The 17705-nt window shown below is 44.0% G+C and overlaps 1 protein-coding gene across 6 annotated transcripts in view; it reads left to right on the forward strand.

Annotated features, from left to right (window-relative positions):
- The window catches only part of ACOXL (acyl-CoA oxidase like), a 357812-nt gene that overhangs the window by 167033 nt on the left and 173074 nt on the right, over window positions 1-17705 (forward strand). For all 6 annotated transcript variants that reach the window (XM_027621418.2, XM_027621416.2, XM_027621417.2 and 3 more), the window contains one exon: window positions 7881-7997. In XM_027621418.2, coding sequence (XP_027477219.1) covers window positions 7881-7997 — 117 coding nt within the window. The remainder of the gene's footprint in view (window positions 1-7880; window positions 7998-17705) is intronic.

The following is a 17705-nucleotide window of genomic DNA, read 5'->3' on the forward strand; positions in this document are numbered from 1 at the left end:
ACACACAATTTTTCTAACACATCAGTAAGCAGCTTATTTTCTCTACTGTCAGCAATTTCATTATCTTTAAGGTTGGGTGGAAGAGACTTTTCACCCCATAACTTTTTTTTTTTTAACAACAGTTTTAAGGATGCAGAATACATTGTTGCTTTGTTTGGGTTAAAGGAAACAGAATGCTTTTTGGGGGAAATATTAAAATGACTTTTCTAGAACAAGGATGAGCAGAGGAGAAGGTAATTACCTTCTTGGGATAATGGTAGTGACTGTGATGATGACACCTGCTAAGCCTTGAAGACCTCCTATGTGTCAGGCATGGTACTAAACACATGTGGGCAATATCTCACTTAGTCCTTACCATCATTGTCAGCCTCATTTTATGGGCTCAACGAGTTTGTGTAACTTGCTCAGGTTAACATAGCTGGTGTCAGAGTCTGTATGCAAACCAAGTTTGTCTGATCCAAAGCCTGGGTTTTAACCACTATCTCCTGCCTCCCCTCCTGTGATGCCTGGGGTGATGTGATGTTGACTTGGTCCCAGGATGGCAAGCATGAGGCACCAGAAGAGGTTAAGAACAAGTTCAGTGAGAGGCAGCCAGGTTCATTGGTGTTTATTATGAAGGAGTTTGAACTTCTGTGTGTTCGGTCAGAGCCACTCTTGTCTGTGTCATTGAACCCTCATGGAAGAACCTGGAATGGGCCAATCTTCAGATTCAGAGTGACCCAGGCCTGGCTGTCTATTGGACCTTCATGGTCAGGGTATAATGGTTATAATCCAAGATTATAATGTTGGCCAGAAGTGGCCCACTCAATGGAAATAATGGGGACCACACTGCAGGTTTACTCTGCCTTGTGTTGTCTCTTATCTGAAAGGTTTCTGGTGTCTCCACTGGGGTCATCCATCCACTGGTGGGAGGAATGGCCTGATCCTAATCCCTTATGGTTCTGCAGCCTGCTCCATTTGGCACTACTCTTCCAGTGCTAATTTACAAGGTGGACAGTATTTGCAGTCTGGGTAGCCGAATGTTAGTCCCTGCTTGGCACAGGCCATGACTTTAGACCCACAGGTTTTCTGTTGGGGAAGGACTTTATATTCCTGGAGTTTTGATTTGGTTAACCTTCGAGAAAGAAAAAAAAAAGAGCCTGATGTTTTAATGCAGGATTGCTTTGTCAGAACCCAAGGACAAACTAAATGCTCAGTTTAAAAAAAAAAAATAACAAGAGTTATGTGCAGCCAGGCCCCTTTCATAATCCCAAGCTTGACCCCAGGGTGGGGTTGGTTGGGATTGGGTGTGGGGAGGCTTGGTGTCAGGGTGTTTGTTGACATTACTTGATAATAAGAAACCAGGTTTTTACATGTTGGCTGGACAGCTGAACCAAATCTGCTGGGTCTAACCTGTGGCATTAAAATATCCTGCTTTGCAATGTCCACAATAGCCAAACTGTGGAAAGAGCCAAGATGTCCATCGACAGATGAATGGATAAAGAAGAGGTGGTATATATACACAATGGAATATTATGCGGCCATCAAAAGGAATGAGATCTTGCCATTTGCAACGACGTGGATGGAACTGGAGGGTGTTATGCTGAGTGAAATAAGTCAATCAGAGAAAGACATGTATCATATGACCTCACTGATATGAGGAATTCTTAATCTCAGGAAACAAACTGAGGGTTGGTGGAGTGGTGGGGGGTGGGAGGGATGGGGTGGCTGGGTGATAGACATCGGGGAGGGTATGTGCTATGGCGAGCGCTGTGAATTGAACAAGACTGTTGAATCACAGATCTGTACTTCTGAAGCAAATAATGCAATATATGTTAAGAAAAAAAAAAGAAGAAGATAGCAGGAGGGGAAGAATGAAGGGGAGTAAGTCGGAGGGGGAGACGAACCATTAGAGACAATGGACTCTGAAAAACAAACTGAGGGTTCTAGAGGGGAGGAGGGTGGGGGGATGGGTTAGCCTGGTGATGGGTATCAAAGAGGGCACATTCTGCGTGGAGCACTGCGTGTTATGCACAAACAATGAATCATGGAACACTACATCAAGAACTAATGATGTAATGTATGGTGATTAACAAAACAATAAAATTTAAAAAAAATCCTGCTTTGTAACATAGTTTCCCTGTGGGTTTCTATGTCCAGGAGCATCTCAGAGAAGGGGAAAAACAGGGATCGATGGGCTGTGGGCTCTCTGAGTGGTTGGAGGGTCTCTGTTGGGGACCAGTGGGAATGGGGTGCAGTGGTCCATCTGTGGGGCATTCACAGGCTCCCTTGAAGCCTGTCTGGGGCCGAGATTAATGAGGAAAGGTGGCCACAGGGAGTGTGGCCTGGGCCCAGGAATTTGCTCAGCTTTTGTCTGCAGAGGTCAGCACTTTGACAGTGAAGGAGGAAGGTTTTGTCCTTCCTCCTTCTGGCAGCAGGGATGCCTGTGAACCAGCTTCTACCAAGAAGTCTCAGGGTCAAGGGCGAGGCCCAGCCACAGATCTCCCCTCCTTCTTCCAATTTGACTGGATGTCATTCAGAGTGGACTGAGGCAATGATGCTGCAGAGCAGGAAACATGTGAAGCAATTATCTTTTTAGTAGGTCACTGGCCTCCTTTGGGAGAAGAGACCAGAGGGAGATGGGAAGGCAGGCAGCATGGCCTCCCCCAGAGGCTGCGCGCGCAGTAGCTGCATTGGTGATTAATAGCCGTGTCACTTTCCATGAATGTTGCTTTAAGCAGCCGTGTTCAAAATTGAGTGGGAATGAAATAAAACAACCCAAAATAGATGTTTCCTCTATTCCTTATGAGTTGCTGGAATCCAGAAATAGCTTTTCAAATCTATAATTTTAAATGGCATCATTCACAGCATTCCCTGAGCTGCGGCTTTATTTTCACATGGATGTTGCTGTGTGCACATGCATCACTTTTTGTTTTTTAAAGAGCATGAAAAATTTGAGCTCAGTGACTTTGAGGCTTTTTCGGCACTGAAATAAAAATTATGATTACAGAGAAAAATACAGCCTTTACGTGTGCTTTTAAAGAAAAATAGTAACCTAGCGGTGGAAAAGGACAGGAAGAATATTGTGCCCATACAGATCATAAACTGGAGCAGTAAAAAGGTCTGGCAGGCAGTAATTGCTGGCCAGCTGCAGGGATTATAGCCCTGTGAGCTGTGTTCAGGGCAGTCTGCCAGGACGCTGGCAACCGGAAGTCGGGCCTGGACCATCACAACCCTCAGTGCCATTGCTGCGTCTGAGAGCGTAAACAGGAGGGTGACCACACAGCGGCAGGGCAGGGTACCTGCACTGGCCACGCCCTCTCAGAGCACAGGGACTTGAGGCCCCCTCTCTCTGCTGTCTCTGTTGGAGCCAGGCTGCCTGTTTGGAGGCTGATAGTGGCAGTCACAGGGATGACCTCTGGCTGCATCTCTGGGCAAGAGAAGGGTCACTAGACTTTAGTATCACTTTTGCCCTAGGGAAGCCAAAGAACACATCTGATGGGTGAGGAGCCAGAGGGAAACCTCAGCTCAAAGCTTTGGGGACTGTCACTGTCTTGGGCCAGAGAGAGGGAGGTAAGGTGGCTGGTGCTGTGTGCCTTCTGTGCACTCATTTCTTCTAGTTCCTGGCACAAAAACAAAAACAAAAACAAAAAACAACAAAACAAAACAAACCAGCAGTGGGGTGGGCTGGTGGGCATAAGGGCGAGGTGGATCCCTCATCTTTTTTGCTTCTTCCATCCCTGTCCTAACTGCCTGCTCGCTCCCACTCAGCACTCCAGTGTCTGACCATTGGCCTTTTATTGGGACATCTCTAAGTAAACATTCAAAGGAGACATGGAAGGGTGGGTGGGTGGAGAAGTTGGGTTGGAACTGCTGGGAGATAGCGGGACATTCCATCTGTCATCTTGCCTTCTCTTTCCTGAGTACACACACCCGGCCAAGCTGGGGCACATCAAGACAGAATAGGCTGGCCTAGTAGGTTTTAATATTGTTCAGGTATGGTGAGGCCAACAGATCAGGGGATGACCACCATTGAAAAGATAGCTTGTTACAGTTCCCAAGAGGAGGGGCTGTGCCATGCCATGCAAGGCCATAGGGGGAAGCACCAGGGATGGTTAAGAGCCAGGAGCAAGGGGGAAACATGGACAAGAGCCTTTATTGTGGTTTCTGTGAGAAAGGATAGGAAAGGAAGGGCAAGCAGGCTAAGCAGGTTTAGGATTGGCTAGTTTGAATAATTTCAGAAGGTTCTGAAGCATAAGGGCTGTCCCTTGTTGTCTGGTACCTAGTCCTGGGGGATAATGGCCCAGAGTAAAAGGTAAAAGGTGGTTGGGGATGTGGGCTCTGGATTGGTGAGTTTGCATGTGAAAGATGGATGGGCAGAGTAGTCCTTTGCTCTCTGTAGGCATTGGCTAGCCTTGGGAGGGCCAGTCCCTCAAGGGTCAGTAAAGAAGGCCCCAGAAGCAACGCATCAAAACGTGGTCAATACAGGTTGCACATGACACCAGCATGAAAGGTAGAAGTACTCCCATGGGGGAGGAATAACAGGTGGAATGCTCAGGGCATTCTGAGAAGTTGCTTCCTGCTTTGATTGGTTTGGTTTGGTTTTTGAAGGGGCATGTCACGAATGGGAGAAAGTGTCAATGGGAGGAGAGGACATTTGGCTAAGCCACCAAACATATGATGTGTGGCAGCCAAGTGAGGTTGGCTGAGTGCCTTGCCTGGACAGAGGCCCGGGACGGGAAGTGTCTGAAGGGGCTTAGCAGGAAAAACAGTTGGGGCACTCAAGTAAGGCCAAAGTAGGCTCTTGAATGCCAAGCTGAAGCATTTGGATTTCATGCTGTATGAGCTGGCCAGAGCTGTTCTGTTTTTGCTCTCTAGTTCTGTTGATGAATTCATAGACTCATAGAGAATGCCTGTACCTGGCCGTATATCATAATCCCAGAACTTAATTAACAGGTTAGGATGCTGATGTAACTTTATTGTGGATGAAAAAAAGAAATCCCCTGTGGCAGGGGTTGAAGACTGAGTGCCTCCCAGGCCTGCAGGTAATGTCAGCAAGCAGAAAGGGCTCTGGGGACCCTGGGGAACAGCCGTGCCCCAAACGGAAGAGTCAGCAGCTTCTGAGCTCCAGCGGATCAGATCGTGGGAATGGGGTCCAGAATTGTCAGATCTTCCTAGTTTTCTTTTTTTTTTTAAGATTTTATTTATTTATTCGAGAGAGAGAGAATGAAAGATAGAGAGCACGAGAGGGAAGAGGGTCAGAGGGAGAAGCAGACTCCCCGCCGAGCAGGGAGCACAATGTGGGACTCGATCCCGGGACTCCAGGATCATGACCTGAGCCGAAGGCAGTCGCTTAACCAACTGAGCCACCCAGGCACCCTGATCTTCCTAGTTTTCAAGAAAAGCTGGAAATTCAGAGTCTTGTGTAATCTCCCGAGTTTTGTGAAATTGCCTGATAAGTCTGCAGCAACTCACTAGCGAAACTCCTTCCTCCCTAACAGCACAAGAAAAGGCCTGAGCCCTGCCACATGGACTCCTGGTGGCCTCTTTCTGCTCTGCACCTGTCATCCTAATTGAACCGTGAGGGTCAAAAAGGAAATGGGACAGTTAGAAGGTGTGCCTGAATTGGGAAACTGAGGCACACCAGGTCAGGGGTCAGATCTGGCGTCCGAAGACTTTCCCTGAGGTCTTAAGTGAGCCACTCTGTTGTGCTTCATCTACATTTCCTCATTGGGAAAATTCATTCATTCATTCATTCATGCTGTGTATGGGGCCAAGGCAAAACACTTCACACATAAAAACAGAAAATTTGATGGGATGCTGTCTAAAGCAGTATTGCTATTGTAATTACTTTATAGCAAAACCAAAACTAAAAGGTGTTGTGATCAGGTATGGTGAGGCCATACCTGGTGCTGTGTGGGTGAAGTTCCTTCTAGGAGCACATTAGGAAATACTGGTGATTGACAGAGTGGGGTGAGTGGGGGCGGTACATGCAGGGCTTTCCTGCCATGTCACCTGATCTAGTTCTCTCTCTGTCCAGGGTTGTGAGCTCAATAGCTGGGCCTTGGCCTCCTTGACCCTGGTGGGCACCCAGAGGCTAAACGGGTGCTGACACAGAGCAGGTGTGTATATGTCTTCCAGAGGAGTGAGTCTCGTGTGGCAGTGAACCCCTTCAGTACACAAAATTTTAGCCACAGCGAGCATAGAGAAAGCTACAGGATAATCATAACATTCACAAATAGAAGTTAAGAGAGTGCTGACAAATGGAATTTTAAATGACCTGACGTCGGGATGATGCCATTGTTGGATCTGTGTTTTCTCACTGGTTTCGCAGTGCTGCAGCAGAAGCTGAGAGGTTTCCCTACAGGCTGTCGGGCCTCATTGGGCGCCGTGCCCCACTGGCGTTGGAGAACGCTGGGACGGACCGAGGGCCAAGCTGGGGAGCGATCCTCAGGCAGGATGTGGACACCTTTCTGTGCGGAACTGCAGGGGGGATTTAGGTGGGCTGAAAGCAATGACCTGCCTGTGAATCCGACAGGAGCACCAGGGTTAGCGTTGCCTCCTTGTTGAGAATGTCCTTTTGAAATATGTCCTGGGATATTGCTCCCGTCCTATTAATTATGTCACAGACTTAAAAGCTGAATAATTAATGATCACGGGGCACTTGGAACAACCAACTGCGGGGTGGTTAGACTGTGCCTGGGGAAGTCTGTGCGCATAGACGACAAGCCTGCGCTCACAAAGCTCGAAAGCAGCCGCCCGTGGGTGTGCCTCTGGTCATGCGTGTCTTCACCCCCTCCCACCCACACAACAGGGACTATGAATTCTAGACATTGTATGCACTAAGAAGATCACGGTGTCCTTCTTTTAAGAACAAATAAAGACAATATTAAGGCATCAAGTTATGTTTAAGAAAGTCTATCAAATATAAACATTCTTAAGCATTGCTGTTTCCCATCTCTCCTTGTGAGGGATAGATAGATGTCCTCACTTCACTGTGCCTGGAGCACGAGCCTGCTCTGCCTGTTGGATAACAGTACCGTGTGTACCCGTATGTGCATGCACCTGTGTGTGTGTGTGTTTACAGGCATGTGTGTGTGAGACCTTCTTTCAAAAATCAGTATGAAGGTCAGAGACGTTCAAAGATAGGAGGCTGCCAAGCCCAGCACTGTGGAGCCTCACAGGGTTGGGGAGGGGGTGACTTTCGACAGGCCCGGCCCTTTGCAGTCTGCTGCCAAGGGACTCCGGGAGATTAGTCCATGGGTGTTGCCTGTGGGGATAATCCCAGCCACTTCATGAACCGTTCTGAGGAAGGCCTCCATTCGCCCCGGTACCATTGCCTCAGAGCGAAATGCAGCCGCTGTTCCTAAAGCACAGGATTTAAGGCAGGATGTGAACACCTTTCTGTGCGGAACTGCAGGGGGGATTTAGGTGGGCTGAAAGTAATGACCTGCCTGTGAATCTGACAGGAGCACCGGGGTTAGCGTTGCCTCCTTGTTGAGAATGTCCTTTTGAAATATGTCCTAGGATATTGCTCCTGTCCTATTAATTATGTCACAAACTTAAAAGCTGAATAATTAATGATCATGGGGCACTTGGAACATAAAATGCCATGTAAATGTTAAGGAGTAAAAATTACTCTGTGTGTTAATTAAATAGATAGGCTGCTTTAAAAATATTCCATGGTGGGAAGATTAATTTCCAGAAGAGCTGAAAAGCTTTTTGTTGGACTGTCCTAAGAAACTTTTGATATCTAATTATCTTAACCACATTTTAGGAGACTCAGGCATTCTGTATCCTGAAGCATTTGAAAGGCAAATGGCTGCTTGACATGTTTAACTCAGGAAACGAAGTTGCCTATTGAATTTTGGTAAAAATTGTGTCTGCTTAATTCTCTCTAGCCGGAGGCAGTTTGGGCCTAAAGCCAAGGAAGAAGTCAAGATCATTGAGCACCAAACACAGACCCTTCGGCTGATGCCTCACCTGGCCACAGCTTTGGCCTTGACCTTCGCCAGCAGGTGAGTTGGCTCTCAGGGTTTGCTTTCTAAAGAGGAATGTGAGGTCCTGCTTGGCATTAATAAGGAGCGAGGAGAGAAGCAGGCAGGGGCTTTGTCTTCGAACTGGGAGCAGGAAAGGGTCTGTAGTTAAAATCTGATGCTCATGGGGTGCCTGGGTGGCTCAGTTGGTTAAGCGACTGCCTTCGGCTCAGGTCATGATCCTGGAGTCCCGGGATCAAGTCCCGCACAGCGGGCTCCCTCCTCAGCAGGGAGTCTGTTTCTCCCTCTGACCCTCCCCCCTTTCATGTGCTCTCTTTCTCTCAAATAAATAAATAAATAAAATTAAAAAAAAATCTGATGCTCAGGTTAAAAGTGATGTCCGAATCTATATCCAGGTAGATGGGACCCACAGAGAATTTGAGAAGCCTTGAACCAGGATTTCTCCACAGTTTCTGAAAGAAACAGACTTGGCTGTTAAAATTTCTCTACCTCTGACAAAGGTTTTAAAGATTTTATTTATTTATTTGACAGAGAGAGACACAGCGAGAGAGGGAACATAAGCAGGGGGAGTGGGAGAGGGAGAAGCAGGCTTCCCGCTGAGCAGGGAGCCCGATGCGGGGCTCGATCCCAGGACACTGAGATCATGACCTGAGCCGAAGGCAGACGCTTAATGACTGAGCCACCCAGGCATCCCTGACAAAGGTTTTAATTTAAAGTTTTCAAAAATAGGTCACGGTGTATACATGTGTAGGGAGGGAGGTAGGAGTCAGGCTATTGAATAAAATAGCGGCAATAGTACTATAAATTCACATGGAGCTTTGCATTTTATAGCAGGCTTCCATCTATGCCTCTCAGCTATTCTTCCTCAAAGCCTGGGGAAGTTGCCTGGGCAGTTGTGTGTCATCCCATCTTCTAACAATCAGAAAATTGGGGATTTGCCTAAGATCACAAGGCCTGGGAATAGATGCATTGGGAATATAACTCCAAACTTTGGACGCTTATCTTGTGTTCTTTCCTCCCTATGCAATCCTGCTTCATAGGGTATTAATTTCTGAGTAATTTAGAATTGGCATATGTCTGAAATTTACTGCACCGATGGCTAAGCTGGTGTCAGGGTTGATATAAGGAAGGTAATCAGGGAGGCCCTGCCAGTCTGGTGTGCTGCTGGCTTGTGGGGCTGCCTGGCTACGCTGGCCTGGCTGGGAGGGGCTTGGTTGGGCGCACCTCTGCACTCAAGCCTGGGATTCCAGGGTTCTCAAACAGCAAATCCTGCAGACTGAGCTTCAGGTAACACAAAGATCAATCTATCTAAGCCACCCAGAAGAAAATGTGAATCACTCATATCCAACCTCTTACTTAAAATATTTTTGAATGCTTTTTGAGATTGAATTAGCATATGGTAAAATGTACAGATTTTAGGGTATAGTTCAATGACAAGCATATACCCTTGTGTAACGAACACTCAAACCAAATATAAAACATTTCCATCTTTGCAGTTGGCCTTCACCTCACCGCCACAGCAGGGACAACTACCTTTGTGAGTTCTAGCCCCATAGCTTACTTTGGTCAATTCTTAAAATTCATGTAAATGGGAACACACAGTATGTATTTTTTGTCCACTTCATTTCATTCAACATAATGTCTTAATGTTCCTCAATGTTGTTGATACTTTGTTAATTTTTAGTGCTGAGTAGTAACATTGAATTAACCACAATTTTTTAATCCATTCTCCCAGGGCTGAACATTTGGGTTGTGTCTGGTCTTTTGGCTGCAGTGAAAAAGACACAGTGAATATTCTTGTACAAGTCTGTCATTTTTCTTAGGGTAAATACCTAGAGAGGACTTGCTGGGTAACTGGGTGTGTGTGTATGTCTAACTTTATAGAAACTGCCATTTTTCAGAGAGGTAGTACCATTTTATACTCATTTGAGCAATGCATGAGAGTTCTGGTTACTCGATAAACTGAGATATTTTAAGTATCTCAAAACTGTTACCAAAAAATCAGGTTGTATGAGTCATCAAGTCTGCTCTTATTCAAAATTGTCTTGGCTGTTTTAACTTGTCTGGGCACTTTGCATTTCCATATAAAATTTTGGACCTGCTTATCAGGTTTGTTTGTTTTTTTTAAACAAAAAGCCTGATTGTATTTGTGATTGCATGGAATCTATTAAGCAATTTGGCAGTGCTGGGTCTTTCAAATCCAGGAAGATGGTTTATCTCTCTATTTATACAGGAATTTAATTTTTCTTCACATATTTTATAGTTTACAGTGTAGGGATCTTTCACATTTTTTACTAAATTTATTCAAATGGAATTGCTTTTTAAAATTTAATTACCAATTGTTTCTTAACGTCATATAAAAATGTAATCGAATCTTTTATATTGACCTCCTATAGTCTCATAAATTCACTTATTAGATCTAGTATATTTTCTCTATATATAATCACATCACATGTACATGAAGAGAGTTTTACTTCTTCCTTGCCAATATTTATGCTTTTTAAAAATTCTTTTTTTTGTCTTGTTGGACTAAGACCTCCGTTACAATATTGAATAGCGATGGTGAGAGTGAACATCCTTATTTTGTTCCAGATTTTAGAGGATAAGCATTCAGTATATCCCCATTAAGTGTGAAAATTCACTGCAGGATTTTTGTGGGTGCCTTTTTTTTTAAAGATTTTTTTATTTATTTTTTGACAGAGAGAGACACAGCGAGAGAGGGAACACAAGCAGGGGGAGTGGGAGAGGGAGAAGCAGGCTCCCTGTGGTCCAGGGAACCTGACGCGGGGCTCGATCCCAGGACTCTGGGATCATGACCTGAGCCGAAGGCAGACGCTTAACGATTGAGCCACCCAGGTGCCCTGTGGGTGCCTTTTACTAGGCCAAGGAAGTTCCCTTCTACTCCTAGTTGGCTGAATATTTTTATCATGGATGTTGGATTTTGACTTAATTTTTCCCTCTATTTAGCTGATCATGTGAGATTTCTTCATTCTATTAATGAAATGAGTTACATTGATTACTTTTCAAATGCTGAGGCTGATTTGCATTCTTTTAAATCCTTGGTCATAATGTATTATAATATTTTTATATTATTGGATACAAATTCGTAATGTTTGTATAAGGATTTTTGTGTTTGTACTTGTGAAGAATATAATTTTCTTTCCTTTGAGATGTCCTTATTAGGTTTTGGTATAAAGGTTATAACTGTCTTCATAATGTGACTAGGAAAGTGGTCCCTTCTCCTATGTTTTCTCAAGGAGTTTTTACAAGATTGGTATTATTTCTTAGATTTGGTAGTATTTACTAAGAAGCCATCTGGACATTTTTTTTTTAATAGGAAGATTTTTGATTACTCTGTTAACTTCCTTAACAAATATGAATCTTAAGATTACCAAGTTCTTCTCTGTCAGTTTTGCTAATTTGTGTTTTTCCAGGAATTTGTCCTTTTCCTCTAATTTGTAAAAATGTATCTAAGTTGTTAATAATATTTCCTTATTATAATATTAGTATCTGTAGGAGCTGTAGTGATGACCCTTTTTATTCCTAATATAGTTTTTGGCTTTTTTTAGGGGTCAATTTTTCTAGACGTTTATCAGTTTTGTTAATCTTTTCAAATAATATACTTTTGTCTTGAATGCTTTTCTTACATTTTTGTCCATTTTCTGTTATTGATTTAATTTCTTGTCTTTATTATTTTCTCAGTTCTGTCTAGTTGGGGATTAATTTGCTTTCTTTTTCTAGCTTCTAGCTCATTGGTCTAAAACCTTTCTTTATAAAATAAAAATGTAGTATTAAAAAATTTCTGCTAACTTTGTTTTGTGTATTTTTAAGCTTTGTTATTTAACACCTTCAGATTTTGGGTTATTATGTCTTCTAGAGGAATTTAGCCTGTTATATTCATTAAATGTTTCTCTTTGTTTCTGGTAATTTTTTTTGTCTTGAAGTCTACTTTCTTTGCTATATTGTTATAACCCTACCAGTTTTCTAATGCCTAGTGTTTTCATGGTCTATCTTTTCCCACCCTTTTATTTTAACCGATCTGTCATTATATCAACCTACATGTGCCATTGTGAGATGTTTATAAATAACATATGGTGAGGTCCTGCTTTTTATCCAATTTGATAATCTTTTAATTTGGAATGTTAAGCTCATTTTTATTTACTGTAATTCCTAATAAGTCTACCATTTTGTTACTTGCTCTGTTCTGTCTTTTCTCGGTTTTTCATTTCCTCTTTCTTTTTCCTAGTGAATACTGTAAGTATTGTAATATGCATCATTATCTTGCCAGTACCCACCTTGAATTGGCATTATACCACTTTATAGATAATGTGAACTTGTAAGACTATAATTCTTTCTTTTGAGGGGGGTTATTGAGTATTTTTTTAGTATTTCATTTTATCTCTTGTCAGCTTTTACCTGTGTTTCTTTTTCCCAAGAATCTGGAGTATGTGTATTTAAGCTACTTAGGTGATTCTGAGAATCACTGAACAGAGCTGAGAATCACAGGAGCTTTTTGGGAAGCTTCTTAGTGTGACCTGGAAGTAAACTTCACTAACAGGTAAAAGGCAGTAATATTATATTATTACGAAGACTTAAAGTGGATCAAAATAACCTGATACAAAACCTGATAATTTTTCACTTGCATGGCAAAGGAAAATAAAACTCTTCTTTGAATTTTTTGCCCAATGGTTTATTTGTAACTATTACAAAGAGGCAAGAGTATCTACACATTGACTTCTTTGTCCACTATTCACAATCCATGACACAGGAAGTTAATAGACCACATAACAAAGAGTTACCCTATTTTCTACATTTATAAGTTTATATATATACACAATGCATCTTTATGTATGACAGAAGTGTGATATATACAGCATGTTTCCTTTTTCTTCAGCTCTCTTTAGTTTTTAGTTTGATTTAAGCTTAATTTACCTTGATTTTATAAGTGCAATATTGCTACTATTAGTAAACATTAAAGTTTCTCTTGATTTTAGGGAGATACCCTCCAAATGCCAACATCAGAGAAATAGAGAAGTCACAATTCTAGCCTAAGGTTTCAAGGGGAGAAATGAAAGGTGATTAATGGAAATTAATTAATAAACAGTCATGGAATCCTAAAAAAAAAAAAAAATCACAGAATCCTTACCATGTGCCATGCAGGGGTAACACAGTACTGAACAGGACAGGGTCAGGTCCGCGCCTCATCAAGCTGTCAATCTAATTGACCCTAGGACCTTCCAGATTTTCCTGACCTTCACTGCCTTTGCACCCTCCGTGGTTTCTGGCCTTGCTCAGGGTCCCCATTGTGGTTCTGTTGCTCCTCCCTCTTTGTTTCTTTCTCTATCCCCCATTGCAGCAGGGGGTTGACCCACTGAAAACCTGGTTACTGGAATCTTCTGGAAGAAACACTTCATCGGGGGGAAGAGGTTTTCTGTGTCTTAAAACAAGCCCAGAGAGAAGCCGGTGTTTTCTGTGACATATTCTGGCTTCCCTGTTTCTCTCTAGTTTATAGCCCCAGTTGCCCCTTCGCTGACTTGTGAGGAAATAGTTCAATGAACCTGGTTGTAATGTGGCAAAATCTTATACTAAGTATACCTCTCCCCACTTCACACCCATTTTTTTAAAAAGGTTATCAGACCTTGCTTCTAGGCCCCACCTCCAAATTCCCAAGGGCATAGTGCTGCCAATCAACTGGCTTCAAGGGTCAGGGTCTGGGTAACCTCAACTTTGATGAAGTAGATGTTTATTCAATGTGCTGGGTCCTCCTCAAGCACAGAGAAATACTCATAAGAGTAGTCTAGACTTTAAGTGTATGGGTCTGGAGTTAGGTGAGCAAGAAAAACAGACCACCAGCTAGGTCGGCTGGCCCTGCCTTTCCTCCCTTCTAATGTGATAAAACATGAATAGTTAGACTTTGCTTCATGGTTAAAAGCAGGTAATAGAAATGAGGTGGGATGGCTTCTTCCAGGGCACATGTGTTTATGTATTCAGTAACTACAGGGTACCTTGCTAGTAGGTTTACCAGGTAAAATACAGTCGCTCAAGTTTGAATTTTAGATGCCCAATGGACAATTTTTTAGTCTAAGTATATCCCAATACTTAAACTAGAAATTATGCACTGTTTATCTGAAATTCATATTTAAACGGGTATCCTCTGTTTCTGTTTGTCAAATCTGGTGGCCCTGCTCACTAGGCTAGTGCTGGAGTCAGACATGGTCCCTACCACATGGGGCATGCAGTGCCTTCTCTGGGGCTTGGCAGTAGCAGGTCGGCAGGCTACTCACCCTCGTCTTTATCCCCTTTCTTCCCAATTGCCTCCGTAGGCCTGGAGACAGGGAGGACCTGCTAGCCCCTATAGTGAGCCCAACCAACCCCACTCTGCATCACTCACATTGTCTTGCCTTTAACAAGGAGGGAAGGAAACTTGATGTCTTTTGGGGCTTGTTCAGTCCAGGAAGGGATGGGACCCTTCTCCCCACCGGCGGCTCAGCTCCTGGGCAGTGGGACTGACTGATGAAGTAAGGGCTGGCGTGGTGAAAGCCTCTGAGAAAAATGATGGGCTCCTGAGGAGCCTACCAGGGCTTTTCTCCCTGCCCACCCCCCCCCCCCCAGAGTTGGCAGACACGTCTCCTCCTCCCTTTATTACATGACCATTGTGTCAGGCACCTTCCAGGCCCTGAGGGCTCAGCAGCCAACAGTCCTGCCTGAGTGGCGCCTGTGACTGGGTAGGATTCCTGTTTTCTGCCTTTGGCCATGGGTGCCACCCTTCGGTTTCTTGTTAACCTCTTCCCCTGGGGCCCGGGATATCCAAGACCTGCTTCCCACTGCTGAGTGCCGATGGTGCCCTGCATACTTCCTGGCTCAGGGGCATCCTGGTGGGCACTTGGCATGTGGGTCTTGCTGGACGTGTATCCTGCACTGCCCGGGTCATGCCCTCTATGTTCTTATCCATTGACTGTGATGGTAGAACGCCTCCTGTTGTGGCCATTAGTGCTCAGTAAGTGTTGGTTGTTGTTGCTTGCCATCACCCCGGGGACTCAATTGTCCTACCCCCACCCCACCAATTACTACATTCTGGAAAGTTTGTCTCCTGCGTGGAGATTACTCAAGGCCCTCCCTCCTTCGTGCCTCACCTGGGCCCTACCCAGCTCCCCTTCATGAGCCCGGCCCCTCACAGGGGCAGGTCCTCATCAAACCCATCCTCCACAAGCAACCACACTTAAATAGAATCTGAACTCCCACTTGACTGCTGGGACCCTCCCAGGGCCTCCCAGCGTCTTCTGTACTGGATAAACTTAAGCTCCCTCCGCGGCCTTGGATCACCTTCTTCTGCCTGGCCCCTGACAACCTCCACTCCACCTCTGTGTCTTCTCGTCTCCATGTTGAGCTCTGTACTCAGCCCCTGCCCTACTTCGGCTTTCCTCACAAGCAGCCTCCCCACCTTGTCTCCACATGCATCTCTCACATCTTTGTCTTCCTTCCCCTGACAGCTCCTAGTCATCTTTTGAGATCTAGTTCAGGATGTCATCTCCTCCAAGATACCTTCTCTGAGTCTCTCCTAGAATAAGGAGCTCCCTGATAAGCTTCTTGCTGCAGCCAGGCCCCTCTTATCATTGTACTGTTACCCTTGGATTATGGTTGTGAATTCTTTGTGCATAGAAATTGTGGATCCTTAATTTGGCATCTCCACATCTAAGAGTGCCTGGCTCTCTGCACGGGTTGCTTCAACTGACCCGAATGAAATTGTCTTGTGTCATTACATCGCACTTGGCCATGACGTTGCTTGGAGCTTTGCTTCCAAACTTTCTGTTGGTCCCTGAAGCAGAAGTTCCATGATGTGAAGGAGTTCGTCCAAGAGCTAGCTGGTCAGGGCAGTTGGTAGCTGATACCTCTCCTGGGAATCATTTAGTGGAATTTGCTACAAAAATGAACTTCCTAGCTTGTTAATGTCAGTATTTTAAGTGTACCAGCCAAAAGGAATATTTTGGGTCTGCCTTGCCTCTTATTTATTCCAGGTCAAATGGGTAGCTGAGGCAGCCCAGGCTGGGTTCTGGGCCAGGAGGGGCCATAGCACCGTCACTGTTAGCTTTCAGTTGGATTTAGTCATTGTCTCTGGCAATCTCTTTTTACCCAACATCTTTAAGAATGAAATTTCAACAATAACTAACACATATCCAATTGCTTATCATGTATCACACACTGTCCTTAATAACTTCTTTTTTTTAATTTTATTTTATTATGTTATGTTAATCACCATGCAATACATCATTAGTTTGGTGATCCATGCTTCATTGTTTTCATATAATACCCAGTGCTCCATGCAGTACGTGCCCTCCTTAATACCCATCACCGGGCTAACCAGTCCCCCCTCTCCCTTCCCCTCTAAAACCCTGTTTGTTTCTCCGAGTCCACAGTCTCTCATGGTTCATCTCTCCCTCCGATTTCCCCCCCATTTCTCCCTTCCTTCTCCTAATGTCCTCCATGCTGTTCCTTATGTTCCACGAATAAGTGAAACCATATGGTAATTGACTTTCTCTGCGTGCAGAGAAATAAATTGGCTTTAAGAAAGCCAATTTCACTTAGCATCATCTCCTCCACTCCCACCCATGTTGATGTAAAAGTTGGGTATTCATCCTCTCTGATGGCTGAGTAATATTCCATTGTATCTATGGACCACATCTGCTTTATCCATTCATCTGTTGAAGGGCATCTCAGCTCTTTGCACAGTTTGGCTATTGCGGACATTGCTGCTATGAACACTGGGGTGCATATGGCCCTTCTTTTCACTACATCTGTGTCTTTGGTAGGAGTGTCTTTAGTAACTTCTTTAACACTGCAAGACAACTCACCAAGTTTTTTTTTGTTTTGTTTTGTTTTTTTTAAAGATTTTATTTATTTGTTTGAGAGAGAGAGAATGAGAGATAGAGAGCACGAAAGGGAAGAGGGTCAGAGGGAGAAGCAGACTCCCCGCTGAGCAGGGAGCCCGATGTGGGACTCGATCCCGGGACTCCAGGATCATGACCCGAGCCGAAGGCAGTCGCTTAAACAACTGAGCCACCCAGGCGCCCTTCTCTTTGTTTTTTAAGTGATGTTTCCATAGCACCTAGAACTGCGCCTGGCACAAAGTAAGATTTCATTGATATTTATGGAATAAATGAATGGACAGAATGACACTTCATGGCTTCAAAAACTCACCAAAGTCCTGTCCCTGTCAAAGAATGGAGTTCAGGATGGGTAAGGAATTAAGATGTTCCTTAGCAAATGAACACCACCATTTGTGCATTGAACTGTGTTTTTAATATAATCCTGAAATCTTATTGCCCAAAAGTCTTACTTGCTGTTTTTATGTAAAGCAGAATTTTGTAAATTGAATCCTGCCCTCTCACTGACTTAACAGTTTTAGAGATACTCTATCTGCATTTCTCCTGAATCTTACCCTGAGGGTGGGTTCTAATAATTCAAGTGGATGCAACCTGTAAACAAATACCTCACATTTCTAGAGGCATTGCCTATAAAATAAACATATTTAGAAATGAATAATTTTTCCACAGAATCCTGAAATCTTAATTTATCTTCTGGGTCACTTTGAGTTTCTTATATCAGATTTTCCTAAGATATGTACCTTCTGGACTTTAACATACCCTGCATACAGAAGGCTTCTCAGTTCCTCTTTGCAAGGAGACGTGGGGTATGATAAAGAATAAGAGTCACTGGGGACCCCTCTCTGTC

This window comes from Zalophus californianus, chromosome 8 (assembly GCF_009762305.2).
Source record: "Zalophus californianus isolate mZalCal1 chromosome 8, mZalCal1.pri.v2, whole genome shotgun sequence".
Taxonomy (NCBI): domain Eukaryota; kingdom Metazoa; phylum Chordata; class Mammalia; order Carnivora; family Otariidae; genus Zalophus; species Zalophus californianus.